Source organism: Nannospalax galili, unplaced genomic scaffold (assembly GCF_000622305.1).
Source record: "Nannospalax galili isolate Female #2095 unplaced genomic scaffold, S.galili_v1.0 scaffold146, whole genome shotgun sequence".
Lineage (NCBI taxonomy): Eukaryota > Metazoa > Chordata > Mammalia > Rodentia > Spalacidae > Nannospalax > Nannospalax galili.
In genome coordinates this window covers 8,576,349-8,602,841 of record NW_008357929.1, presented here as the reverse complement: position 1 = coordinate 8,602,841, position 26,493 = coordinate 8,576,349, and the positions used below count along the sequence as shown (strand labels likewise).

General features: G+C 50.0%; 3 protein-coding genes across 6 annotated transcripts in view; 2 read left to right on the top strand and 1 right to left on the bottom strand.

Moving 5' to 3' along the window:
- Nucleotides 1-1,230: 1,230 nt before the first annotated feature.
- On the bottom strand, nt 1,231-22,951 carry Zbtb4 (zinc finger and BTB domain containing 4). 4 transcript variants are annotated; one of them, XM_008855809.3, is made up of 4 exons: nt 22,881-22,951; nt 7,816-7,888; nt 6,352-7,406; nt 1,231-5,700 (listed from the first exon to the last, which is right to left on the bottom strand). In XM_008855809.3, the coding sequence occupies exons 3-4, from the start codon at nt 7,395-7,397 to the stop codon at nt 3,747-3,749; spliced, it is 3,000 nt and encodes a 999-aa protein (XP_008854031.1). In that variant the 5' UTR covers nt 7,398-7,406; nt 7,816-7,888; nt 22,881-22,951; the 3' UTR covers nt 1,231-3,746. The 4 variants fall into 4 exon arrangements, with proteins under 4 accessions (XP_008854031.1, XP_029413381.1, XP_008854028.1 ...); XM_029557521.1 differs by lacking the exon at nt 22,881-22,951 and adding an exon at nt 22,720-22,860; XM_008855806.3 differs by lacking the exon at nt 22,881-22,951 and adding an exon at nt 16,791-16,933.
- Nucleotides 20,292-22,108, top strand: Slc35g6 (solute carrier family 35 member G6). The gene is made up of 2 exons (XM_008855811.1): nt 20,292-20,474; nt 20,939-22,108. Exons 1-2 carry the CDS (start codon nt 20,406-20,408, stop codon nt 21,956-21,958), a joined length of 1,089 nt encoding a protein of 362 aa, XP_008854033.1. The 5' UTR covers nt 20,292-20,405; the 3' UTR covers nt 21,959-22,108.
- A 422-nt stretch (nt 22,952-23,373) lies between the features above and the next one.
- The window catches only part of Polr2a (RNA polymerase II subunit A), a 32,944-nt gene continuing 29,824 nt past the window's right edge, over nt 23,374-26,493 (top strand). The window contains exon 1 of the mRNA XM_008855805.3: nt 23,374-23,877. Coding sequence (XP_008854027.1) covers nt 23,785-23,877 — 93 coding nt within the window. The 5' untranslated portion in view covers nt 23,374-23,784. The remainder of the gene's footprint in view (nt 23,878-26,493) is intronic.

Genomic DNA, 26,493 nt, shown 5'->3' with positions numbered 1-26,493 from the left:
TGAGGATATTCTTGAATTCTGATTCTTATTCTTCTGCCTGTACTTCTAAAGTACTGGGATTACAGGCATATGCCACCATGCCTGTTTTTTGTTTTTAAAACTGGGTCTTTGTAAGTTGCCCAGTCTGGCCTTGAACTATTTAATCCAGGCAGGCCTCAAACTTTCCATTTTTTTGCCTGAGCCTTTGGAATAGCTAGGATTACAGGCATGTACCTACTGGCCTACTATTTATTTGTTTAGACAGGGTCTTACTATGTAGCTTTGACTGGTTTGGAACTCACAGAAATCTACCTGCCTCCCAAGTGCTAGGATTAAAAACATAAACCCACCGTACTCAGCCTGTAACTTTAAATTTGAATTCGTTTGTTACCTTTAAACTTTGTATATTTCACAGAGGATTTAGATTTCTGGCTTCTCTTGAAAGCATGTTTAGAAAACTACAGTGACACAGACCTGATACTCCTGTTGGCAGCAACTTGCTAGAGCTGATTGGTGGCTGCCTGCTCTGACCAGAATTCCTCAAAGCTCCCACGCACCTGACCAGCCTCACCCATTTGACCTGTCTCTCCCTCATAACATTGGAGAGGACCCACAGGAGAGGAAGGTGGGCAAGCTAAGGACAATGAGACTAGGAGTCAAAGGTTTCCTATAGCTATACATTTTTTGCCTCAGTGTACCTTCAAACTGGAAAGTGTTAGGACTGGTTTAAGGTGAAGGTTATTCAGGAACACAGAAATCTTTTACCTAGCACTTGTCCTCACTAGGGGTGTGGCTAAATTTGGGGGAGGGGGTATTTTTGAGAAAAGGGTCTCATGAAGTCCAGGCTAGCCTCAAGCTCACTGTGTAGCTGAGGATGACCTTGAATTTCTGATCCACCTGCCTTTACCTCCCAAGTGCTAGGATTACAGGTGTACACCAACACGACCATGCTGGGGAACAAACCCAGGGCCTCCTGCATTCTAGGCAAGTACTGTACCGAGCTGCATCCCCAGCCCCTCAGTTAATGTTTCTGCCTGGAGGTCAGACCACTGTGAGCTGGAGCCTAGTGGCTATATAAGCAGTTATAGTGAAGCACCCAAGGTCAATCAGCCTCATACTTACTCAATTGCTAAAAATTGTCCTGGGAGGGAGGAGAGGGCTACAGGTCCCAGGATCCCTGTAGAACAAGGAAAGCATGTCCCTTCTCCCCCTACCCCCCAGCCCCCCAAATAACTGCACCTGGCATCCCACTGTAAGCACAGTTCATTTGTCTTGTTGGTTTATTGGCCTAGAGAGTTGGACACACACAAATGCAGAGATAAATATTGGTCAGTTTCTCTAAATCTGGGTCCTCACTACATATAGAGCTAGTCTGTAGAATTCTAAATCTTGCGTGCTGTGGTACAGAACCAGTGGCCTTCCCACTCTATTACCCTTCTTCCCAGGAACATGAGGAAAGAGGGCACATACAAGATTTGATAATTTTCAAATGACAAAATCCCAAAATCCCAATTCAACACCTGAAACTCACGATATTCAAACTTTCCAGCTCAAATACATATTTTTAAATTTCTACTTTACCACAATCTCATCTGTTGCCAAATTCATTTTCCTTAATCATATTAAAAAAATAAACATCTATAATCTCAATTCTGCTAAAAGGTCCACAGTTTTGAAATTTTGATCTGTTCTGAAATTCAAACACCCCAGTCCATCTTCAACCCCTTCCATTCTGTTCCTGACTTCCTCAGAGGAATGCAGGTAAAGGTACGAGGACTGTCATCATATCTGTCCCACCTCCAGGCCTTCCTCAGTCTCTCTTGTGGTTCCGCTGTATATATATATAGATATATATATATATATAATTTGTGTGTAGATATATATATATGTATTCTTTATTATGTATTTTTTGCAGTTTTTCTAAAGTGCCAGAAACAAGATTGTGGGAATTTTTAGTGATTTTTTTTCCTTTTTCATTTTTCCCTGTTTGAAACCTTTTCCCCCCTAAAAATTGGAACTTGGTACATTCAGTAGGAAATTCTTCACTCAGGCTGTGGCCAAGAACAAGAAAAGTGCAAAGAGACAGAGGAGAAAATGGAGTGACCCCTCCGTGGATAACATTCAGGAAGCCTGTCAAAAACCTCCCCCTTCTTATATGCTGGGAGGTCAGGAGTGGTAAGGAAGACGCTCCTGGCCTTCCAAAACTCACATCCTCCAAAAGCCATGATCTTGCCCTCTCCATAGTAGGTCAGAGGGCAGCCATCTTGGCCCCAGAAAACAGTAGCTGGTAGAAAGGCCGCCATTTTGATAACAGCTTTTCTCCTTTTTAAAGTCACACTCCTCTAATTCCCATGTCAAATTTGCTCCCTCCCCCAAACTGGCTCTCCCCTTATGAGCTGGTTTTGAGGGGGAGGGGGAGTGGGTACAATGGGAAATGTTCATTCAATCATACAGCAGGGAGGCCTGTTTTCAAAGAGAATTAGGAACAAACATTTCTTCATCTTCCCCACTGGAAGGAAACATAGGGACCCTTGACCAGGGTTAACTAGTGCAAATTAGGGATTAGGGACTATTTAAGGTCCCTGCACCCCATCCCTAGGCTGGGATCTTTGGGTGTGGGGAACTGAGTCAAAGATGGGGTATAAGGTGCTATTTTGGAGGCAATGTTGGTGGGGATACCCCAAAGCCCACCAGGAGAGGATGGTTCCCCCAAAACCATCTGGGGTGACTGGAGAGGAGAGTGACGCTGGAGGAAATGGGGTAAAGGTAAGGATGGAGGAGTAAGTGCAAATCTTGGGCTTACCCCATGCATCAAACCCCATCAGTTTTCTGGCTATTTGGTCTAGTTTAGGAGAAATCATGATGAAGGAGCAGGGAGAAAGCAGTCTTTTCTCCATCCTATGTGGAGCGTTTCCTGCCTGGTGCCCAAATGTGGTTTAGCCCCAAGGAGGCCATCTATAAAGCAGGAAGAGATCTATTCATCTCTTTTGCCTTGGAAGAATCTGGGGTCACTGGATTTGGGGGTCAAGGTAGGGCCAAGATTTCCCTGCCCTGTACTAGAAAAGTGCTCAGCCATGGGACACCTCCTACCTCCTTTTGGCCTGGATTGGGTTAGGTCGTCTCCAAAATCTAGGAGCACAGGAAGGAATATGGAAGATCCAAAGGCATGGAAGCCAAGGAAAGCATGGCATCTTAATGTCAAAGAAACAAGGACAGAGAAACCCACCCTTGGGAAGAACGGAATCCAAAGCCATGCTTTCAGGCCAGTGGGTCAGATATCACAATGGTCTGGTCCAGGCCCTGGGCCATAAAGAATGGAATGTGCTAGGAAGCATCTGGGAAAGGACTTAGAGAAAGCTTCAGAACGAGCAGGCATCCTTAGGTGAGAGAGAGATAGTTTTCCCCTAGGTTTACAAATCAGGGGAACAGGTTAGACATTCAGAGCTGGTGGGGGCTGTGAGTAGAGATTCAGATAAGTATATTGCTCAGTTGCCCCCAAGGGCTGGAGAAGGGATGAGAGCTGACCCTTCCCCTCATGGGGGCCATTCCCTGGAGAAGACTGAGAGGGGAACCACCAAAGATCCCTTCCCAGGAGATGGGAAAACTACAATCTCACACAAAGTAGCCTGACCCCTGAGCTCCAGGGGTTCCCAAATCCCTGCACGAGTGTGGCGGGGCTCCCAAGGGGCAAGGAGTCCAGGGAGCTGATAGTGGTGGAGGGCTCAGGGAGGGTAGCATCTGGTGAAGGGGGTATTTGACCCTAGAACTCACCCCACATCTCCCTTCTGGGTTCTCTCAACCCCTGCTCTTTCCCCTTCTCCCTTTGGGGGAACTGGTGGAAGAAGAGTTGGAGGAGGTGGAGTTGGTGGAGTGTGGGGTGCTGCTTGAGGATTCACTGCATAACCAAAGACCCCTGGTAGGAAGGGAAGGGCCCCCCCGCCCTTCTCATCAGGTAGGACCATATTGAGAGCAACTGGGAGAGCAGTCAAGTTGCTAAAGTTGTAAGGGTAGGCAGCAAGGAGCTGGGGGCCATAGACAAGTGGGTAGGGCTCGGGGTAGAAAGCGACTTTGGCAGTCCCCATCCCCTCCATCCGATCTCCCTCTGAAGCTCCCACTGGTCCCTCACTCCCAGGTTTTCCTCTACCACCGCTGGGTTCCCGACTGCCCCCTATCAGGGCCAGTGGGAATTCTTGCACAGGTGGGTACACATAACTGCCCCCACCTGCTACTGGGGGCTCCTCACCCCCGGAGATGACAGGATCCTGCAGTGAAGCAGTCTCAGGAGCCTCCTCAGCAGCAGCATTCCCGCCACCTGCCTCCCCACTGGATGAGGATACTTGCATCTCTTGGGGGGCTTCCTCCTTGACATCACTAGGCCTGGTGCCAATGCTGCCCTTGGAATAGGCAATGACAGGTGTGGGGGTGCCCCCGGGTCGCTCAGAAGTATGCCTCTGCCCATGTCGGCTCAGGGCAGCTGCCGTCTTGCACACCTTGGCACAATGGGGACAGGTGAGGCGGGTGGAAGACCTTCGTCCAGTCCTGGAACTGTGGGAGCCCCCACTGTGGGCCTCCTGATGCTTTCGCAGCTTCCTCAGGGTGGCAAAGGTCTGGGCACAGTCCCCACAGCGGTGCCTCCGCTCACCACGAGCACGCCCTCCAGGGCCCTCCACTGCTGGGGTCTCCTCCCAGCCCCTCCGTTCCAGCTTCTGCCTCCAACGTGATGGTCTTCGTCCTCGAGGCACCCCACTGTTCCCACTGCCCCCACTACCAGTTGCTCCAGCCTTGCGCTTAGGTTTGTATGAATAGTAGGGCCTCCAGAGCTCATCTTCACCACCAGCTTTTGATTCCTCCTGGTCATCCTCCTCCTCTTCCTCCTCCTCCTCTTCTTCCTCCTCCTCCTCCTCCTCACTCTCCTCTACCTCCTCTCCACTCGGCTCGCCGGGGCGCAGGTCAGTTTCTGAAATGCGGCGCTTGACGATGGCCTCTTCCCCAATTCGCACAGTGATCTGACACAGTGGAGGTGGAGCCTGTAGCTGAGCGGAGCCTCGGCCTGTCCCTGTGGGAGAAACCCCACTCCCGCCAACCCCACCCACAGGCTTAGCTGTGTAAGTCAGAGTCCTCCCAGCCCGCAGATTCCGGCCCTTGACCTCCTCTGTGGCCGTGGCTGGCCCAGCGGCTGTGGCTGGGCTGATGGCGGTGGAGGCTGGGCTGGTGGGTGTTGGTGTAGGTTCAGGGGGAGGAGGTGGGTACTCTCGTTTCTTGGGAGGTCTTGGGGGAGCAGTGTAAGTGATGACTGAGGCAGCTTGGGACCCTCCTGTGTTGGTTGGCCCACCCCCAGCTCCACCACTGCTACTGCTCCCATGGACAATGACAGAGGGAGCTGGGTGAGCAAAGGTGATGACAGAGGGGGGTGGGCCAGGCTCTGGGGCAGGTGGGGGTCGGGGTGGGGGACTGGCTGGCATTGCTGCAGGGGCCGGTGTGTGGAGGCTTGGAGAAAGGGGGGCCTCAGGGGCTCCCTGACTGTAGGTCTTGTAGGGCCGCTTGGCTGCCCGCATGGGGAGCAGGCGGTACAGCTTGAGGGTATTAAGCTTGGGCTTGTAACCTCCATTGGGTGTCTTCTCACTGGCTAGGAGGCCCGGGCTAATGCCATGGAAGGCTCGCTGGTGGGTCTTCAGGTTATAATAGGTGACAAAGGTTTCCCAGCAGAAGATGCACTGGTACCTGGGCCAGGACAGCAGGAACAGGGCAGGAACAGAGCCACTTGAGTCAGAGGCCCTGAAGCCAGGGCCTCATCGTCCCATGTCCTCTGTAGCCCTCAAAACTATAACTCCCCCAGCCAACAGTTTATCCTCTCTTAATGCTGCTTGCCTCACCCTGCCTTTGGAACAAAACCAGACTAAGCTTAGCAGCTCCTTCCCCCAGCTTCAAGACTTCTTAGCCTCAGCTGTTCCATCTGTGAAATGGGACTAATCACATACCCTAATCCATAAAGCCTTCTGTGGCACAAATGATAGAAAAGGGTAATGACTTATGAACATGCCATGAAAATATCAGGTGCTGTTCTGAGTACAAGTCCTGATAGACAGGCCTGTATTTTCATAGTCCTCTCCTATGAAGGCAAATTTCTCTTTCCTGTCTGTCTTTTCCCACAAGCACCAAGCCAGGATGTAGCAGGCAAGATGCTAACAGACATCAGCTGAACAAGCTGGGGTTAGAAAGATGCTGGTGGATGTCAGTGACCAGGGACTAAGGCAAGAGCAAGTCCCAGTGTGGATGGAAGACTTTCTAGGCCCAGACTCTGCCCATCCCCTCTGTCTTCTAGTGGCCTCTGAGAGCTTACCCTTGTCCCCTCTACCATCTCAGGTCACTCACCTGCGCTCCCCGGTGTGCCACACCTCGTGCTTGGTGCGGTACTCAGCCAGGGCAAACACCTTCTCACAGTAGCGGCAGGGATACTTCCTCCGCCATGAGTGTACATTGCTGTGCCGCTTCAGGCTGGACAGGGTCACGTAGGAACGCTCACAGGCCGCACACACATAGAGCACATGGCCGCCTACCACCTTCACCACGTGCTCAGGGCCACCTCGGAAGCCCACTGGTTGGGGCAGAGCTGAGGCATCCACTCCTCCAGGACCACCAGGGCCAGAGCCCCCAGCTCCCAGCCCTGTAGACCCTCGATTGTTGGACCCCCGACGACACTGGGCCTCATGGGTCTGCAGCCGCTTGGGATGGATGAAACTTTTTCCACATCGAGGGCAGGGAAGGGACCGTGGCCGGGGCAAGGAGGGCTGTGAGTCAGGAGCCTGGGCCTCAGCTTTGTCACCCTCCCACTCTCCATCTGGCATAGACCCAGGCCCAAAACTGTCCTCTTCAGGCTGTGAGGTGGCCATGGGGACTGGGGCAGGAGGTACCCAGGCATCACCTCCTTCCCCCAGGCCCTGTAGGCGGGATATACCCAGACGCCGCCCCAGAGCTCCAATCTCTGCCACAGCTGCCCCATCCCCTCCACCACCTGGGAGCGCAAGCCGGGCACTGTAGATGAAGTTGAGAACATCAGAGAAGGCAGCTGCCGGGACTCCCGGCAGCTCCAGAACCCGGGGTGGGGATGAAGCATGGGGAGAGGCTGGAGGGGAAGAGGAAGAGGAGGAAGAGGAAGAGGAGGAAGAGGCAGCTGTGGTGGTTGCAGGGTTGGGAGCTGAGGCCCCAGTAACTGGTGGGAGGGGCAGTGAAGCTGAAGCTAGTAGGGCTTCTCTGAAGAAGGGACTAGAAGCAGCCAGGACACTGCGGTGAGCAGGGAACTTGGTGTCTCCAGCTATGAGGGTGACATCACAGAAGAGGCCACGGAGCCGCTGCTCATTGAGCTGACGCAGGACAGCAGGGGCATGGGACGGGTCCGTCACCTCTGCAGGGGGGGGCATGGTGCCAGCCTAGACATAGGGAAAAGAGGCCAGGGAGAGTTTCAGAGGCTGGGTGGAGATCAGGAACCTTTGAGACCAGAGAGATGAATGGGGGGCAGGTAGAGGCTGCTGGTCAGAATTTGGTGGAAAACTGAGTAACGTCAGGTCACAGCAGTCGGAATTAACACTAAGCCATCCAAGCCTAACCAGTACCCAAGATCAGTATGTCTAACATCTGGACTGGAGGAAGCTAGGGATACCTCAGGTCAAGGGGTCATGACCTCCAGATTCACAGACTAGAGAGGTAAGCGATGGACCTCTCTTAAACCTCCCCAACCATTTTCCAGCTTGTCCCAGCATGGACAAAATGGCTGCCTTTGTTGGCCTGCTACCTTAGGTCTACTTTTTCCTAGCTGCAGTCCTCCCGGCACCCTCTCACCTGCTAGCATAGCCAACATGGAGCAGAGCAGACAGGATGGCTCAGTGAGTTTCTTCTGCCTGGCCTTTTCTTTCTGCAGAGAAACAGAAATTGTGTCAGAAGAATTAAGAAGAGATAGGAAAGGTTCTTAAAAGGGGAAATTGAGGGGGCTGGAGAGATGGCTCAGCGGTTGGGAACACTGGTTGTTCTTGCAGAGGACCCGGGTTTGAATCCCGCACCCACATGGCAGCTAACAACTGTCCATAACTCCAGTCCCAGGGGATCCAACAGCCTCTTCTGACCTTCTTGGGCATTGCACAACACGGGTGCACTTACCTACATGCAGGCAATATACACATACACATAAAATAAAAATAAAACAAAAAAAAAAACTTTTAAGAAAAAGAAGAACTTGAAAGGAAAGGATTCCAGGCAGTGGGCAGCTGTACAGCAAAGTCAGAGAAACCAGGATTGCTCTGCAGACCCTGATCTCTCCCAGAAGCCTGTCAGGTTATCTGGCCAAATCTAATCAGACCAAGAAGGTCACACAGATAATTACAGAGCCTTATTCTGCTGGCCCAGGGAAGTACAGCAACAAGATAATTTGCATATCCCCAATTCACCTCCAAATAGCACAGTTCAATTCCATAGGTTTAGGACAACCTGACAGATCACTCTCTAATCCCTTTGGTCCAATCTTGGGACTCAAGGAAATAAGATTTGTATGTTGTCTTTTATCAAATTAGGAGAGTGCTTCCTTGTACACACTCCAACCCCAGAAACTTTAGAGATGTTTTTTTAAGTCCAGTACCAGGGGACCACTGACTCACATATACGTGGTTGTTTCTAGAGGGGACTGGAAAGGCAACCAGACCAAGTGTGAGGGGCCTTGGATCCTACTCCTTACTCTGAGACCTATTGGCTTGGCTTAAAGAGGGGGAAATGCAACCCCTACCTCACCTCTTGCTGGGAGGCTCATCCAAATGGAAGAGCAGGCAACCCAAACGTGAGAACGTAAGCTACACCACTCACCAGCGAAAGCACCTCACAGCTGTTCCTCCCATGGGCACTGCAGAGTCTTGGGTGCCTGTTTTTCAGCTGAAGGTCTGAGTTCCAGAGCCATAAAACTCTCTTGTCCAAAGCCAACACGGCTGATAGTAACAGTAAGGACTGCTAACTGAGCATATGGGCTCCTCTCATTCACCCTCCTTCAGCCTGGTCTCTTCCACACACTGCTGCCAGAGGTCACACATCCTCAGAAGTGTTCTCATCAGTTCTGACTCTCATAAAAATGTTCCTTTTTCATTGATTACCCAAATTATCTGGACTAAAAAAACCATCCCTTACTTCATGTTCCCTGAAAGATAGCCCTGATACCTCTTTTAGGCAGGAATAAAAGGTGGTAAACAGTAATACTCCAAAGGTTTTTCTAGTTTTGGTGTTTTGTATTTGAGACAATCTTACCATACAACTCTGTCTGGATGTCACCTCTGCAGGGGTGGGGGGGCATGGTGCCAGCCTAGACATGGGGCCAGGGAGAGTTTCAGACCCGCCTCTGCCTCCCTAGTGCTGAGATTAAAGAAGTGCACCATCACATCTGGCAACATCCCAAAGTTTCAACCACTCTGTTTGGTACAGAGCAAGAGCAAGTGTTACGTGTTACCTCATTGGTTGTTAGATTATGGATATGTGGAGAGTCCCAGGGGACAGGGTCCCATCTCTGTGGGTTGTATTCAGGTCTCCCACTCTCTTCCATGAGAGCTACAGCCGTCTATTTGCATTATTTTATTTTATTTTTCTTATCACTACCTTTAAAGATAGCAGTTCACTTCCCCACTTTAAGATGACACAGGCTCAGACATGCTAAGTACCTTGCTCAAAATTGTATAATCTGTTAGAAGCTAGACTGGGATCTGATCCTACAAAAATAGGCTCCTGCCAGGCATGGTGGCCCATGCCTTTAATCCCAGCACTCGGGAGGCAGAGGCAGGCGGATCTCTGTGAGTTCAAGGCCAGCCTGGTCTACATAGTGAGTTCCAGGCCAGCTGGGGCCATAGGGAAACCCTGTCTCAAAACAACAACAACAACAACAACAACAACAAAAAAATTGGCTCCTAAGCCTGTATTCCCAATGATTTTGCTACACCATGATAAAGGATGTTAACAGCTCCCTCGGGGGCACCACTAGCCTACCTGGCACTTTTGCAAAAATTAGGTATCTCTTTCCTCCAGAAAACTATGTGAAGGTGAGCAAAGTCATGGTTCAATTCCAGTCTCCTTTCACCCCTGTGGCCAGGCCTGCCCAACTGTACAACCATATACTGCAGGCTGGGTGCAGGCAGATATGTAACTGAGTGTAAACTGCCAGGATACTAGACGAGGCCTGTTGGGACTTCTTAGAACTACACAGACCCAAAGCTGGACTTGTCCTTAGAGATCATGCAGAATCACCATCATCATAGTCTTTGTAGCTGCCAGTTTGAAATACAGATAGGCAAAGTACAGCACTTGTATGCAAAGTATTTTATCCACACCATCTCAACACTCAGAATGATCACAGTGAGGAAATTAAATGCTGTAAACCCATCTTCAGGTCAAGAGAATGTAGGGGTAGGGTGATCTGTCCTTGGATTTGTTGGTAATACAACTGTAATTTAGACCAGTTCAACCACCCCATCACTGGCCAGTGTCCTGGAAGGGCTCATGGGAGGTAAAGACACTTAACCTCCATCTCAGTTTCCTTGTCTATATGGTGACAACAATGAATAGTTCCCACTGTGCAGCATTGTTGTAAAGATTAAATGAGCTAATAACTAGTAGACTCAACCAACCAGGGATGAACAATACTCAAAAAAGTTTGCTCCTGTAGTGAACATATACAAACTTTACTCTCTTAGCATTGGTCTCTAAGCAATAAAATATAACAACTATTTTGCCAAGTATGGTAGAATATGCCTGAAATCCTAGCACTGAGGAGAAGCAAGGGAGATCCTTCCAAGTTCCAGGCTAGACTGATCCACATAGCCAGTATCAGGCCAGACAAAGCCACATAGGAGAACCCTGACTCAGCAAACAAACAAGATAAAACAAAACATGCCCCCCAAACTATATAGCATTTATATGGTATTAAATATAAGTAGATGGACTGGAGAGATGGCTCAGCGGTTAAGAGCACTGGTTGTTCTTGCAGAGGACCCAGGTTTGATTCCCAGTACCCACATGGCAGCTAACAACTGTCTGTAACTCCAGTTCCAGGGGAATTCAATGCCCTCCTTTGACTTCCGAGGGCACTGCATGACATGGGTGCACTTACATACATGCAGGCAATATATACATATGCATAAAATAAAAATAATAAAATTTAAAAGAAATAGAAGTAGAAATAACAAAGTATGCATGAGGATATATATGGGTTAGATGCAAATACTATGCCATTTTTTTGTTGTTTATTTTGAGACAGGGTCTCATGTAGCCTAGGCTGGTCTTGAATTCATTGAGGGTGGTCTTGAACCCCTTCCTTATCCTATTGCCTCCACCTCCCTAGTCTGGACTTATAGGCATGCACTACCACAAATGGCTTACCAGTATATTTATACCAGAATAAAATGGAATATTTTATACAAGGGATTTGAACACTCATGGATTTCAGTACCCATGGGGCATTCTGGAACCAATCTTTTTTGGATACCGAGGAATGACTGCAACTAGTTTTGGAACTCAGCCCTGCAAAATGGTGGGAAAAGTGATGAAGAAAAAAAGGCAGAATTTGGGCTTCTGGATTTGTTTCTAAGTTTGTGGTTTTAAATATTTTATTTGTTTGTCCTTACTGTTTCTCTATTCTTTTTTGGAGGCGGGGGGTAGGGGGTACTGGGGACTGAACCCAGGACCTCAAGCAGGCTAAACAAGCACTCTATCACTGACCTACATCTCCAGCCCTGTCTCTATTCTTGACTGCATATGTGATTTCACTGCTGATGCGAGGATCTGAGCACATACACCGGAAAGGCTCCGCCTCTTGCTGTTCTCTGCATCTAGTTCTTTCCTCCACACAGTTTCATATCCCATTGCCCCACCTCCTTTAAGTTTGACCCAAGTTACCTTGCCTAGGGGCCTTCCCTGCCACTTTCCACTTTCCACAACTTCATATCCCCCATCCTACTTTATATTCCTTCATATCCCTTAGTAAAACACACTGCTTAATTTATCTCTAGGCTGTGGAATCCAAGGAGGGAAGGTAGGAATATTTGTCTGTATTGTTCATTGAAGTATAGCGCCTAGTGCATAATGAGAGGTTAAAAAAAAAATCTAGAGGCTGAGGGTGTAGCATAGTGATAGTGCTTGCTTAGCATGGTCTTGAGTTCCACCCCAGCCCCAAAGAGATAAGCAGGATTTTGGTAAATGAAAGAATTTGTGTTGGTGGCACAAGCATTTAAAAATACCAGCACTCTGCAAGTTGAGTCATGAGGATCACAAATTTGAAGCCACCCTGGGCTATATGATGAGAATCTGCCCCTCCGAAACAAACAAACAAACAAACAAACACAAAGCCAAACAGGTCTTTCTGGAGTCTCTACTCTCAAGAAGGAAGCCATCCATAGTGCCAAAGTGATTATTATAACTTTTGGGGCACTCACAATTTCCCCAATACATTTCTAGGGGCTTTATATACATTGTCTCATTTAATTATATCCTCAAAACAGCCACCCACAATAGGCTACCATAGGTATTTATATTCTCCCAATTTTACAAAAGAGGAAACTGAGGTTCAGAGAGGGATATATCTTGTTCAAGGGATATACCTTGTTCAGCTTGTAGGTAGCAGAGTCAAAATTTGAATCCAGGCCTGCCTGAGCCCAGGTGCCAAATCTTTCCCTCTGTCATACTGCTGGATCCTGCCCTGGAGGGCCTATCGCAGCCCAGCTGGTTACATAAATCACCACACAAACTCTCACGTGCTAAGTGCTAAATATGTCATGTCTGACTCCACCCTTTCCCTTGCTCCCAAATCCAGCAGCCACCAAGTCTGGCTGACACTGCGGCAAGCCTGGAAATGGCCTTGGAAGCCTTCTCCTTAAAATCCTCGGACTGCCAAGCTAGTTAAGTCTTTGTTAACACTCACAGGTCCTGAGGCAAGAGACTCCCAACTATCCCCTTGCTTCTAGGCTTACCTCTTCTACCCTGCTCTCCTACTGAGTTGTCACCCCTAACTGCAGTTTAAGTCTATAGAACTCATGGGCTAAAAATGGTCCTCATGCTGTGATCCCAGCACTCAGGAGGCTGGGGTGGGAGGACTGCCAAGGGTTCAAGGCTGCCTGGGGCTATATATCGCGATCCTGTCTCAAAAGACCAAAACCTAGGCAGGCAAGATGGCTCAGAGGGTCTTCCACACAAGCCTGGTAACCCCAGTTTAATCTCTAGGATATACATTGGTGGAAGGGGAGAACTGACTCCTGTGAACTGTCCTCTGACCTCCACATGCACACCATGGCACATGTGCACCCCCCCCCCACACACACAAATAATGTAATAATATAAGAAAACAGGGCTGGGAAGGCAGCTCAGTAAATAAGAGCACCTGGGTTCAAATCCCCAGCACACAAACACAAAAGGCAGAACATGTCAGAGCATGCCTGTCACACCAACTATGGGGGACAGAAACAGATGTGTTCTTAGGGCTCACTGGCCAGCCAACATAGCCCAAATGGCAAGTTCTGGCTTAGTGACAAACCCTGTCTCAAGGCAATATGACAGAGGGCAACAGAGGAAGATGCCCAACATCTGTTCTGGCTTCTGCATGCATACATACAGGCATTTATACTGGCACATTCTCATGCATATACCACACACACACACACAAACTCCAAAACAAAACAAAACTAATCACTATCACTTCCCAACACTTTCCCAAATTATTAAGATCTAACTCAAATGCACCTCCTGCTTTGCCCTTTATGACCCGAGGCAAGGGCAATCTCTCAACTTCCTCTGCTTCATCAACATTCGGTGCCACAATGGGGCACATGACATGGCAGCAGATACTCAGGTTCTCACACCCTGGGCTGAGACTACAGAGGGCACTGCCTATGCAGACTTCAAAAATGGACTGGTGCAAGGCGTGGTGGCGCACACCTTTAACCCCGCACTCAGGAGGCAGAAGTAGGCGGATCTCTGTGAGTTCAAGGCCAGCCTAGTGAGTTCCAGGACAGCTGGGGCTACAGGGACACCCTGTCTCAAAAAGACCAAAAAAAAAAAAAAAAAAAAGGACTGGTGAGCCAGGTGTGGCAGCTCACATCACATCTCAGCATTCAGGAGGTTGAGGCAGGAGGGACTCCATAAGTATGAGGTTGGCCTAGGCTAGAGTGAGCCCCTGTTTCCAAAAAAAAAAAAATTAGTGAGATGTTGAGTTCCACAGAAACTGCAGTACGAGCATGGCATAATGTGTTTGTGTGTGTGTTGTGTGTGTACCAAAAAAAGCAGCAGAGTACTGAAGTCGTCAAGAGTACAGAATCTAGAGCCTAACTAGGTTCAAATACACCCTACCTCTTACTGCCCAAGTGATTTGGAACATATTGCTTCATTTCTCTGGGCTTCGGCTGCTTCATCTGAAAAAGTGAAGCCATCAGAGTGCCTACAATGAGAGGATGAATGATGAAGGTACATAAAAACCGGGGAACAGTGCCTGGTACACAGTGTAAACCAACTGTTTATGGCTACTGTTACTAGTGAAACTGGGGGAAGGGGATTCGCAGCAGCAGCAGCAACAACACAGAGCTGACAGGGGCTGGAACAGGCCGGCATAGGCACAGTTCCTAATTTGTTGCTGCTTCTCAGATTTATTTCCCATACGCTGTTGGAAGGTTGGTAGCGAAGGTTATTAGCCTCATCTTCAGATGTGGATAGAGGCACATTCACAGAAGAGGCCAGTGAGTTAGCTGTAGAGGCACCAGAATACTTCAGCTCCAATGTAGAGGGTTCCTGTCTTGTACTGGTCCTGCAGGCCTCACACAGCAGCCAGCCCTCCCCACCAACGTGCCTTTCTGCTCCCCTATGTATACACACTCTTTCACAGGCCAGGTGCAGTACACAGCGTTGTTTGCAAGAGGACTGAGCACACATGTGTACCTCCTATCCCCACAAAGGACCCAGGCCCCACAGGTAAGGAAAACCTGTTCTGAGGAACCTGCTTAGTGAGCAAGTTCTGTCCAAGGCTCTTTCTCTGTCACAGGAGTAGGGCCCAGTGTGCGTCAGAGATACCCGCAAGGGGGGCAGAGAAAGGGAAAGGACAAAGCAGGAGGAGACTTAAAACTTCATGATCCTTTTTTCCCTTTAGTGACAAAAGTCATACCCTGCCTTTACATAAACATGGCCAAAGAGCCACTCTGTCTAAGCTGACTTCCCTTGCAGGAGCCAGGACTTTCCTCCCTATGACCCTGACATACCAGGTAAGGGGTACAAATACAGATCCTGCAAAAAAGAGGAGCAGTGTCATCCCAACATCTATTACTCATTCCTGCTGCCCTTGCTCTCGCTCATATTTATCTTCCCACCTTCCCATAACATCCCCAGCAGCCCCACACCACCATTTCAGCACACAGAAGGTAGGCATGCACACAGAGCTTTCTACCCATCTCCTGGGTCTGAGGCCCACATTGCCCTTGTCATACCACCTCCTCCCAAGTATTTTCTGACCAGCTCACCTCCCAGCCCAACAGCCCAGACAGGCTCCTACAAACAATGGCAGGAAAGAATCCCATGGAGAATACTGCAAACACAGAACCTTCCCTTTGCTTCCCTGCCAGGCCCTGCTCCCTTGCTTGGCTGCCCATGATCCTGTAAAGACATCTTGTATGTCCCATCCAGAACCCTTCATACCAGTGCCAGCTGACCCACAGGCATCAGTTTGTCACTCTCCTCCTGATCAGTGGATCTGAGTTCCAGACATGCAACTTCCATGCAACTTGTTCATCACAAACACACAAATCTATCCACACATCTGTCCTCAACTGGACCACACCTTGGCAGGGATACAGAAATGGGACCCAGGCATGACATCTTCTGATTCAAAGGTCCACAACTGCCCTCTTCAATTGGGCACACACACACCCTGCACTCAGGCCCCCTCCATCACACACACACACACACACACACACACGCACACACAAACACCATGCCAGCTATGCAGAAAATAAATGTTTATAAACAGTGCATATGTGCAACATAAGATATACATGCAAGAAAACACATGCTAGCAGAGACTATACACATAACCCCAGACTCCACACTTAAGATTTCTGCCCTTCTTAAAATGATCACCTGTCATCTAAAGTCACAAGGCCACGTCTTCTGATTCTGTACCATTGGGTACTCCTCCTGGCTTTCTATCTTCAGGGAATGGGGAGGGCCCTACGCAGGCCCCCTTGGTGCCAGACTAGCCAACACTATGGTGCCCAGGAGCAGTTTACCTTGCCCCACAGCCCTGCAGGAGGCACAACCTAGAAGACTCACAGCAACAACCCTGTCCGACGGCACGGCGGTTCCGGGCCGCTGCTCGCACTGCGCACCCAGCACACCCTACTCTGGGGCGCTCAGAGGCCCACCCCTCCCCCTCTCTGCCTGGCTCCTACGCCATCGCCCTCCCAGCAGCTTGCAGCGCTTGCCCCGGCTCACACCCGCCCCACCCCACCCCCAACCTGCTCCACAGAGGAAGGGGGACATTAGGCTTCAGAATGGGTGGAATGCACACGACCCTTTCCACAACCCCAGGCCATCAGCCTCCGCTCGCTCGGACGCCATACCCCGGCCCCTGCAGTCGCCCCCCCCACCAGCGCTGTGCGCGCCCGGGGGGCGGGGCCTATCCAGCCCCCGACTCCTGCGCCCCCAGGTCAACTCCAAAGGGGAGCGGTCGCCGGGCGCGACCCCCGGTGCCGGGCAGCGGGAAAGGGCCAGGTAGTTGGCTCGGCCCGCCCTGGCCCTGCCGGCTTCGCCCCAGGGCCCACCTGACTGCGATGGCGCTGCGTCCGCCAGGCCCGGCTCATCACCCTGGCCGCCCCTGGCCGCTCGGGTTTCGCCCTCCTCCAGCTCCGGCTCCGGCCCCCCCAGCGCCCGGCCCCGGCCCGGCCCCACCGCCGCCGCCGCCGCCGCTGCTGACATCATCGGCTCCCCCCGCCCCGGTCCTACCCCCACCCCCACCCCCGGAAACAGCCCTCCCTCCCCCCACAGCGCCTGCCGCTGCTGCCGAGAGGAAGCCAGCGCAGCGCAGCCGACACCGACACGGGGCTCTAGCGTCCGATGGCCCCGGCCGGGTGGATCCCACGCAAGGAAATGAAAGACCCAGGGCCACCGGTTGGGTGGACACCTTGCGGGGCGATGGCTGGGCTGCACTGCCCTAGACCACTCACTCCGGGGAAGGTATTCCCCTTCCCTCTGCTTGCCCTTCACTCAGCGGTGCACATCGCCCTAAAGCGCACCTTGTGCGCTCAAATACACACCATATACACGCACACCACACATGCTCTCCTGGGCCTCAGACATACAACATGGTAGACTCACAACTGGACCCAGTGGGACCTAGAGACCCAGAATCAGCACCGTCAGAGACAAGAGCTCCCGGTGTTCTCCTCCCCTAGAAATGCCTAGGGGACTATCATCAGGCCTCCAGGCATGGAAGGCCTCAACCCTGCAAAATGGGACATGCATCGATGATCAGTCGTGCAGATCAACATTGATCTTGGTACTTTGTCTCCACCAGCAGAAATAGAAATACCCACTTCTGTGTACTTGCAGGAAATAAAGAAGCCTTGCTGTGGACCTCCTGGGACTCACACATAAGAAACACATTCTTGAAACTCCAGGGGGATAATCCCAAGGACTCCTCCCTGGTGGAAAATTAAAAACTCCAGAGACAGATGAGCCAACTCTCAAAACTTCTTTCCTTGCAGGGCATGGTGGCTCAAGTTTGTAATACCAGCACTAGGGAAGTGGAGACACTCCACTAGGATTCCTGCAAGTTCAAAGCCATCCTGGTCTACTAGTAAATTTCAGACCACTCAGAGCTATCCATGCTACACAGAAAGACCTTATCTTAAAAAAAAAAAAAAAGAAAAAAAGAAAGAAAGAAAGAAGGAAAGAAAAAAAGAAAAACAAGCTGTCGTGGCGGCACACACCTGTAGTCCCAGCACTTGGGAGGCAGAGGCAGGCGGATCTCTGTGAGTTCAAGGCCAGCCTGGTCTACATAGTGAGTTCCAGACCAGCTGGGGCTGCAGGGAGACCCTGTCTCAAAAAGACCAAAGAAAAACAAACAACAACAACAAAAATGGGCTGGAGAGATGGCTCAGCAGTTAAGAGCACTGGCTGGTCTTGCAAAAGACACGGTTTGGATCCCAGCACCCACAAGGCAGCAAATAATGGTCCATAACTCCAGTTTCAGGGGATCCAACACCCTCTTCTGGCCTCTAAACTTCAGCACTGCAGGACACGGGTGTGCTTGTATACAAACGGGCAATAATGCACTCATACACATAAATAATAAAAACAAAACCAAAAACATAAAACAAAAAACCAAAACTCCAAACCCAACCCTTTATTCCTTCACACCTTTGTGAAGCTAAACATGGTGGTCCATGCTGGTAATTCAGTACTTGGGAGGTAGAGGCAAGAGAATCAAGAGTTCAAGGCCAGGCTCTACAGGGTACATAGTGAGCTTGAAGCCACTTCATGAGACCCTGTCTCAGGAACTAACAAAGAGGGCTGGCAAGATGACTTGGTAGGTAAAGGTACCTGCTGCCAAGCTTACAATCTAAGTTTGAGCCCCTGACCCCACATGGTGAAAGGAGAGAACTGTTCCCACAAGTTGTCCTCTGACCTCCAGGTACATGCTGTAGCTTGCATGCCCACATACATACACACATGCATATATATATGCATATATATATATATATACACACACATTAAAATAATAAAAGAAGCAAAAAAGGGGGACTGGAGAGATAGTTTGGTGAAGAGCACTAACTGGTTGCTCTTGCAGAGAACCTGGGTTCAGTTCCCAGCCCTCACTTGATGGCTCACAACTGGCTGTAATTCCAGTTCCATGGGATCTGATGGCCTCTTCTGGCCTCTGTGGGCATTGAATGCATGTGGTACACTTACATGCATGCAGGCAAAACACGTATACACATAAAATAAAAATAATTAAATTAAGCAGGGTATGGCGGTGCACACCTTTAATCCCAGGCAGAGGTAGAAGATCTCTGTGAGACTGAGACCAGTCTGGCCCGTATAGTAAGTTCCAGGTCAGCTGGGGCTACAGGGAGACCCTGTCTCAAAAAACAAAAAAGCAAATGTCTTAGTTCGTTCTTCATTGCTGTGACAAAATACTCTGACCACTACCAACTTGGGGAGGAAAGGGTTTATTCAGCTTACATCTCCCAGGTCGCAGTTCACCAGGGAGCCCAAGGTAGGAACTCAGGGCAGGAACCTGGAAGCAGGAGCTGGAGCATAGGCCATGGAGGAACACTGCTTACTGGCTTGCCCCCCTAGCCCCTGCTCAGCCTGCTTTCTTATGCAACACAGGCCCACCTGACCAGGGGTGGCACCACCCACAGTGGGCTGGGCCCTCCCATATCACTCATCAAGAAGATGCCCCTCAGACATGGCCACAGGCCAGTCCAATAGAGGAAATTCCCTAATTGAGGCTCCCTCAACCCAGGTATGTCAAGTTGACACTAAAGCTATCTAGCACAGCAAACAAAAAATTAAATTAAAAAATAAGTAAAGCCGGGCGTGGTGACGCACGCCTTTAATCCCAGCACTTGGGAGGCAGAGGCAGGATCTCTGTGAGTTCAAGGCCAGCCTGGTCCACATAGTGAGTTCCAGGACAGCTGGAGCTACAGGGAGACCCTGTCTCAAAAAGACCAAAAAATAAATAAATAAATAAAATAAATAAATAAATAAATAAAATAAAATAAAAATAAATGAATAAACATACATTAAACATGTGGGCAGAGCCTGAGGAATGATACCTCTTTCTGTCCTCTGGCTCACATACACACACAAACCAGAAAGAAAAAAAGACAACTTTTGTTGTGCAAAACATAAACTAAAGCCAAAGCAGTCTCAATTACAGAGCTAGCTAGGAAGACAAGGAGAGAGAAAGGGTGGGGGGGATATGAATTTGGTGAATTAGTCATAGAGACAAATATAGAAAACAAAGAGAAAGGCCAGGGGTGGTGGTGCACACCTTTAATCCCAGCACTTGGGAGGCAGATCATGGGAGATCTGTGTGTGTTTGAGGCCTGGTATACTTAGTGAGTTCCAAGTCAGCTGGGGCTATAAGAAGACCCCTATCTCAAAGCAAACAAATAAATAAAAGGAGAACTGGGAGCTGGGCATAGTGGTACACACCTATAACTACATAGTGAATTCTAGGAAAACCTGGCCTATAGGGTTGAGACCCTATCACATCTCCCTCCCCAAAATACCCATGCCACACCAAAAATCTCAACCAATCCCCAAGATAAACAAAAAAGAAGAGTTGGAATTAATGAGAAAATAGCCCCCATCCCCCTCAGGAAGGTTCTAGGGAAGAACCTCAGCTCCACTCCAACCACATCACAATGGCTGGAGCTTTGAAGAGGCTTAGGCAACCTGAGTCAGGAGGAGAGGAGGAAGTCCAAGGAGAGATGGTGAGTACTGGGGCAAGGGGACATAGTAAGGGCAACTGTCAACTTCTGGACATTCCCTTTTCCCTCCTCCTCTAAAATGTCCTGGTGGTCCTGGGGTCACCTAGATATGAAATTCATAATGATGGACCCAGAAGTCCCTGGAGCCTGTGACATCATATAGATCCATGGTGCCTGAGCTGCCTTCCCTTCCTCAAACGAACAGAGCATCCCTAGGTCTTTTTTTTTCTCCTCCCAGGAACAACTACCCAGAGAAACAGGATGCTCGTGGACTGTTCACCCCGATTCCTGTTTTAGATGCTCGAGGCCCACATTTTACCACCTCGTATCTATCTTCCAGGCCCTTTCTATCTCCTACAAGTTTCTCTACTATCCCAAAGGGTCCCAGATTCAACCTGGCATTCACCCTACCCCAAGTTCCCCAGGCTGTGACTGCCCTAATGTCCAAGCTCCTTTCTCCCTAACAGGATGCCAGTCATCCCTATTTCAACCTACCTGACTTCACCCAGCCATCGCCACCCTCCACTCCAGCCAGTCTCCCCTCGCACCATCAACATCGCTGTGGGCCTTCCAATGCCACCAAAGGCCTATTTGTGGCCCTGCTGGGTGGGGGCCTGTCTGCTGGTTTTGTGGGCCCCTTCTCCCGTATGGCTTACCAGACCTCCCACTTGCCCTCGCTGGAGCTGCTTATCTTTCGATGCCTCTTCCACCTCCCCATTGCCCTGCTACTTAAGCTACGTGGTGACCCACTGCTGGGACCTCCTGATGTTCGGGTACGGACCTTCCTCCATGCCATGCTCAACATCCTCAGCATTGGATGTGCCTACAGTGCAGTTCAGGTGGTACCTGCAGGCAACGCTGTCACAGTTCGCAAAGGTTCTTCCACCATGTGCTCTGTCCTCCTTGCACTCTGCCTTGAGAGCCAGGGTCTCAGTGGCTACGCCTGGTGTGGCCTGTTTGGCAGCACCCTAGGACTAATCATCATTGTGGGACCTGGACTAGGGACATTACAAGAGGGGACTACAGGCCTATACACAGCCCTGGGCTATGTACTGGCTTTCCTGGGAGACCTGGCCCTATCACTGGGACTTCAGGTTTACCGCTCCCTGCACTTCCCTTCCTGCCTACCAACTGTGGCGTTCCTATTTGGCTTGGTGGGGCTAATGGTCTCTGTGCCAGGCCTGTTTATGCTGCAGACCCCTGTGCTACCCCAAGACCCTCTGACTTGGAGCTGTGTGGTGGCAGTGGGGCTCCTTGCCTTAGTTTCTTTTGTGTGTGTGAGCTATGCAGTCACCAAGGCCCACCCTGCCCTGGTGTGTGCTGCCCTGCACTCTGAGGTGGTGATGGCCCTGATGCTGCAGTATTATGTGCTCTATGAGACTGTAGCACCTTCTGACATCATGGGAGCAGGGGTTGTGTTGGGCAGCATTGCCATCATCACTGTCCAGAACCTCAGTTGTGAGAAGGATGGGCAAACGGAGGAGTGAAATCAAACTTGAGAGCCTGGGGGAGGGAGGGACAGAGGTTACTAGGAAAGACTGGAATAAAATCATGGAAGAACAAGTGCCTGGAAAAGAACTGGTGTGGAGGGTCAGTGAGAAGGCTCAGCATGTCAAGGCTTGTGCTGCCAAACCTGACAACCTGAGTTGGATCTTCAGGACCCACATGGTAGGACTCCTGCAAATTATCCTCTGACCTCTAAACATGCCCTGTGACATGGGCACACCTGCACACACATACACTAAATAAAAATGTTAAAAAAACAAAACAAAAACCCCTCAAACTGGTATGGAAAGAGACGTTCTTGGATTCAAGGGTGACTTAGAACTTGGTGGAGAAGGAAACCTGGACGACCTGAACGTCAAGCACAGGAAACCAAAGGATATGGAATTTAGTCTGGGTCCTGGACATAAGAGTACAACTAAGCAGTGAGGTCTCAGATCCACCGGGCTGAGATGGAAGTTAGTTCCCTGGGCAGGGAAGAAAAGGGCTTTGGGGATGAAGTATGCTGACTGCAGGCAAACAGCCAGCAACAGCACTGGGGGAAGAAAGTGTTCCTTTTCCTCCTGGGAGATGTTCCCCTTTCCTCAGTGGTGGTGTTCCCTTTTGGGGTGGTGATGTAACACTGACATCAAACAAGGATCAGGCTAAATGTGGACAGTGTAAGTACGTTCTTATTGGAGAATCCCTTGAGATCGCCACCCGCCGCTTCATTTCCTTGACCCCAAATTCCCCAGGACTTTCCTACCCCGCCCCATGGTTAATCTGCTTTTCTCAGATGGCCCGCCCGGTCCTGTGATCTGCAGCCAACCTCCTAGAACAGGCCTTCGAGCTGAGGCCTCTTGGAAAAGTTCTGGCCCGGGATTCAGGGCTCCCTACGGTCTCCATTAGAGGACAGGAGGTACCCACGCATCCCTGGAGGCCGCGCGACAACTGCCGACTTTCAGACAATCAGCCGGACTCGCCATCTTGGTTTGTTTCAGCGTAAAGACTGAATATTCATGACCAAGGACGTTCCCCGCCTCCCCTCCCCGCTACACGCTCAGGAGGACCCGCCTGGCCCTTCCCCTCCATTACGACGTAGAGCAAACCATTTTCGGGGGGGGGGGTGTATTAATGAGACAGAAGCCAAAGACACGCCTGCACTCATCTGCGGCATTCCGGAGGCTCAACTTTACCCCCGAGGCTGTGAACCCCCAGCTTCACTGCGAGGGAACAGGAAAAGGGCTCCTGCTTCAGGCGCCGCAAAAGAACCCCGGAGCCGGGCGCAGGGCTACAGCGGCCAAACGCTGGCGCGCGCACTCCGTGCAAGCCGGTGCCGGCGACCCCGTAGCGCAAGGGAGGGCGGGAAAGGAAGGGGCGGGACAGGGGTGAATCTATAAAAGGCGTCATTTGGGCAGTTCTCTCCTCAGAAGCGCCGAGAGCGCGGCCGGGACGGTTGGAGAAGAAGGTGGCTCCCGGAAGGGGGAGAGACAAACTGCCGTAACCCTGCCGTTCGGGATCCCGGTTACTTATTTATTCGTTACCCTTTTTCTTCCTCCTTCCCCCCCAAACCTTCTCCTTTCCCCCCTTCTTTTTGTTTCCTTTTGAGGAGCCGAAAAAAAATCTCTGGAAAGGGAGAAAAGGCTTTCTTTCGGTCCTTTGCATTTCTCCGCCTCCTTCCCTCCCCCACCTTTCCCTCTTCTGGCCTTTTCCTCCCCGACTCCGGGAGGTCCTTCCTGCTGGCCGCCCGGACGGGGTCTGAGCGCCTAGGCGGTGGTGGCGCAGGCTTTTTGTAGCAAGGTTTGCGCCTGCGCAGCGCGCCTTCCTCGCCATGCACGGGGGTGGCCCCCCCTCCGGGGACAGCGCATGCCCGCTGCGCACCATCAAGAGAGTGCAGTTCGGAGTCCTGAGTCCTGATGAGTTGGTAAGCTGCTCTGCTCTGCTCTGCAGGGTCCGGTCTTCCCCTTCCCGCGCCTCCCTTGGTTTTGGAAACTTGGTGCTTCTGGATGCCTACTGGTGACCCGCAGGGAGGCTGGGTTGTGGCGCCGAAATTTTGCAGGCTCCAGTGTCCAGGCTCCGGAGTTAAATTTTGCCAGGCTTTCACCAAGCTTAGTTCTATGTCTGCTGGACAGAGGGAAGGGTGAGCAGTTACATACTTTGGAATTACTTTGGGTAGGAAATGGATATGTGACTGAAAAATAGAAACAAGGACCCTGTCTTCTAGAACACTTTTTTGTGGGAAACAGCAGAGAAGATGGCGTAAGAATAAGAATGAACAAACATAAGGATGAGTGGCTAGAATAAAATGAAGCGCGGCGATGCTGTAGGCCACAGAGATGAAATGGTAACAGGGTTTAGGAGGTGGAGGCCTGTCTAGGGTGACATTGCATCAGTAATGAAAAGTACCTCACTGAAGCCATAGATGCTAGGACATGAGCTGCTTCTTGTGCAGTGGAAACAAGTGCAAAGGAACTAAGTTGAAGTTAACTTGTTATATCTTAGAGGCTGAAAGGCGAGTGTTGAGGCAGGGGTTGGTGGGTGAGGAGTGTTACAAAACAGGCCGAAGAAGCTGGGATACTGTAAAATACGGTAAAGAGTCAAGATTGAATTTTCAATAGGAAACCATTGGACATTTATAAGTAGGAGAATGATACCAGTTCATATTTCTCTCTCTCTCTCACTCACTCACTCTCTCTCTCTCACACACACACACACACACACACTGTTTCTGGATGGAGACAATTCTATTAGGGAAAGGGACTCAGCTATGTCAGAACTCAGACCATCTAGACCACATATACCACCCCAGAATAAACTCCAGAAGTTAATATTTAAAGTAATATAAAACACCAGAAAAATACAGTAAACATTTTGGGGAGCTGATACCAGAGGAAGAAACCGTTATAGTTGTGGTGAACCTAAAAATAAGCTAAGCATTGTCCATAAAGAGCAAGGCAGATTTCACTACATAAAAATCAGGACCACTTCTGTTTATCAGAGATTCTGTAGACAAAGTTAACCCCCATGGCGGCTACAAACCGTCCTTAACTCCAGTTCCAGGGCAATCCGAAGCCCTCTTCTGACCTGCACAGCATTGTACGACATGGGTACACTCACATACATGCAGGCAATACACTCATAAAAATAATAAAATATTAAAATAAGTTGGGAAACAAACTTGCAATGTGTTGGACAAATGGACAAGTCTTCCCATCCCCCTCCTGGTAAAGTTGGCATGCCAGGCAAGTGCTCTAACTACTTGGCTACATATATCCCCAGCCCTTGGGGTTTTGTTGTTTGACACAGGGCTCAGCTATGTAGCTATGGCTGGCCTTGAACTCCCTGTTCACCAGGCTGGCTTTGAACTAACAGATCTGAGTGCCTCCACCGCTCCAGTGCTGGGATTAAATGGGGTATGCCACCATTCTTGTTCAAGCACTTGGGCTTATTTTTTTTTTTTTTTTTAATTTTTTATTATTTTATGTGTGTGAGTATACTGCCTGCATGTATGTGAGTGCACCCAGGTCGTACAATGCCGCAGAGGTCAGAAGAGGGCTTTGGATTCCCCTGGAACTGGAGTTAAGGATGGTTCATAGCCACCATGTGGGTTCTGGGAATCAAACCCAGGTCCTCTGCAAGAGCAGCCAGTGCTCTTAACTGCTGGGCCATCTCTCCAGCCCGGTACTTGGGCTTTTGAAACAACCTTGCTGTGCATTCCAGGCAGCCCTGGAACTGGCAATCTTTTTTCAGTCTTCTGAGTCCTGGGAGTATAGGCATGCACCATCATAACTGGCTTAGTTAGATTTTGTTTTGTTTTTTGTTCAGAATTTTAAAATTTACTTCCGTTTACTCAGAGGGAGAGAGAGAGAGACAGAGAGAAAAAACAGGTACCGGGTTGTCAGAAGGGGGTGTATCAGACCCTTGGAACAGGTGCTGTGCCATCAATTTATGACTACTGCTGGGGTATGACTACTGCTGTGCCCCACCATAGCCCACCACCCCCTTCTTTCTTTTTTGTGCCGCAGTTGGTCTTCCTGTGGTTGTAGAACAAGCTAGAGACATCTTCACCCTGTTCCTTCCCATGTGGAATCCTCTGAAGAGGATCCAGTCTCTTTATTCTGACCTATGAGGTCCTTTAATATCCAGGCCCTGCTTGCCTCTCAATCTATTTAGTCACTCTGACTGCTTGTCTGTCTCTTTTTTTTTTTTTTTTTTTTGAGGCGGGGTCTTACCGTGTAGCCCTGGCTGGCTTCTTAGAGATCTGCCTGCCTCTGCCTCCTGAGTGCTGGGTTTAAAGGCGTGTGCCACCATATCTGGCTGGCCTGCTTGCTTGTCTCAACATGGCAAGCATATTCCTGCTTTAGAGGCTATTATTTATTCATTGTCCTTACTGCTTGGAATAACACTGCCCAGACCTCCACATGCCTGTTCCTTCATGTCACTGTGTTCTGTGATTAATGTTATGTCCTTAGGAGCTCTACTCATAGACCCATTTAAATACCCTGCGTTCCGTAACCCTTGCCCTCTGTTTTACTTTAAT

Bases quoted from the DNA above. Each gene is read 5' to 3' on its own strand.
- Zbtb4 (XM_008855809.3), bottom strand. From the start codon at position 7,397: ATGCCCCCCCCTGCAGAGGTGACGGACCCGTCCCATGCCCCTGCTGTC. The intron at 5,701-6,351 runs GTGAGTGACCTG...GTCCTGGCCCAG, and splicing joins TGGCACACCGGGGAGCGCAG to GTACCAGTGCATCTTCTGCT.
- Slc35g6 (XM_008855811.1), top strand. From the start codon at position 20,406: ATGGCTGGAGCTTTGAAGAGGCTTAGGCAACCTGAGTCAGGAGGAGAG. The intron at 20,475-20,938 runs GTGAGTACTGGG...TCTCCCTAACAG, and splicing joins AGGAAGTCCAAGGAGAGATG to GATGCCAGTCATCCCTATTT.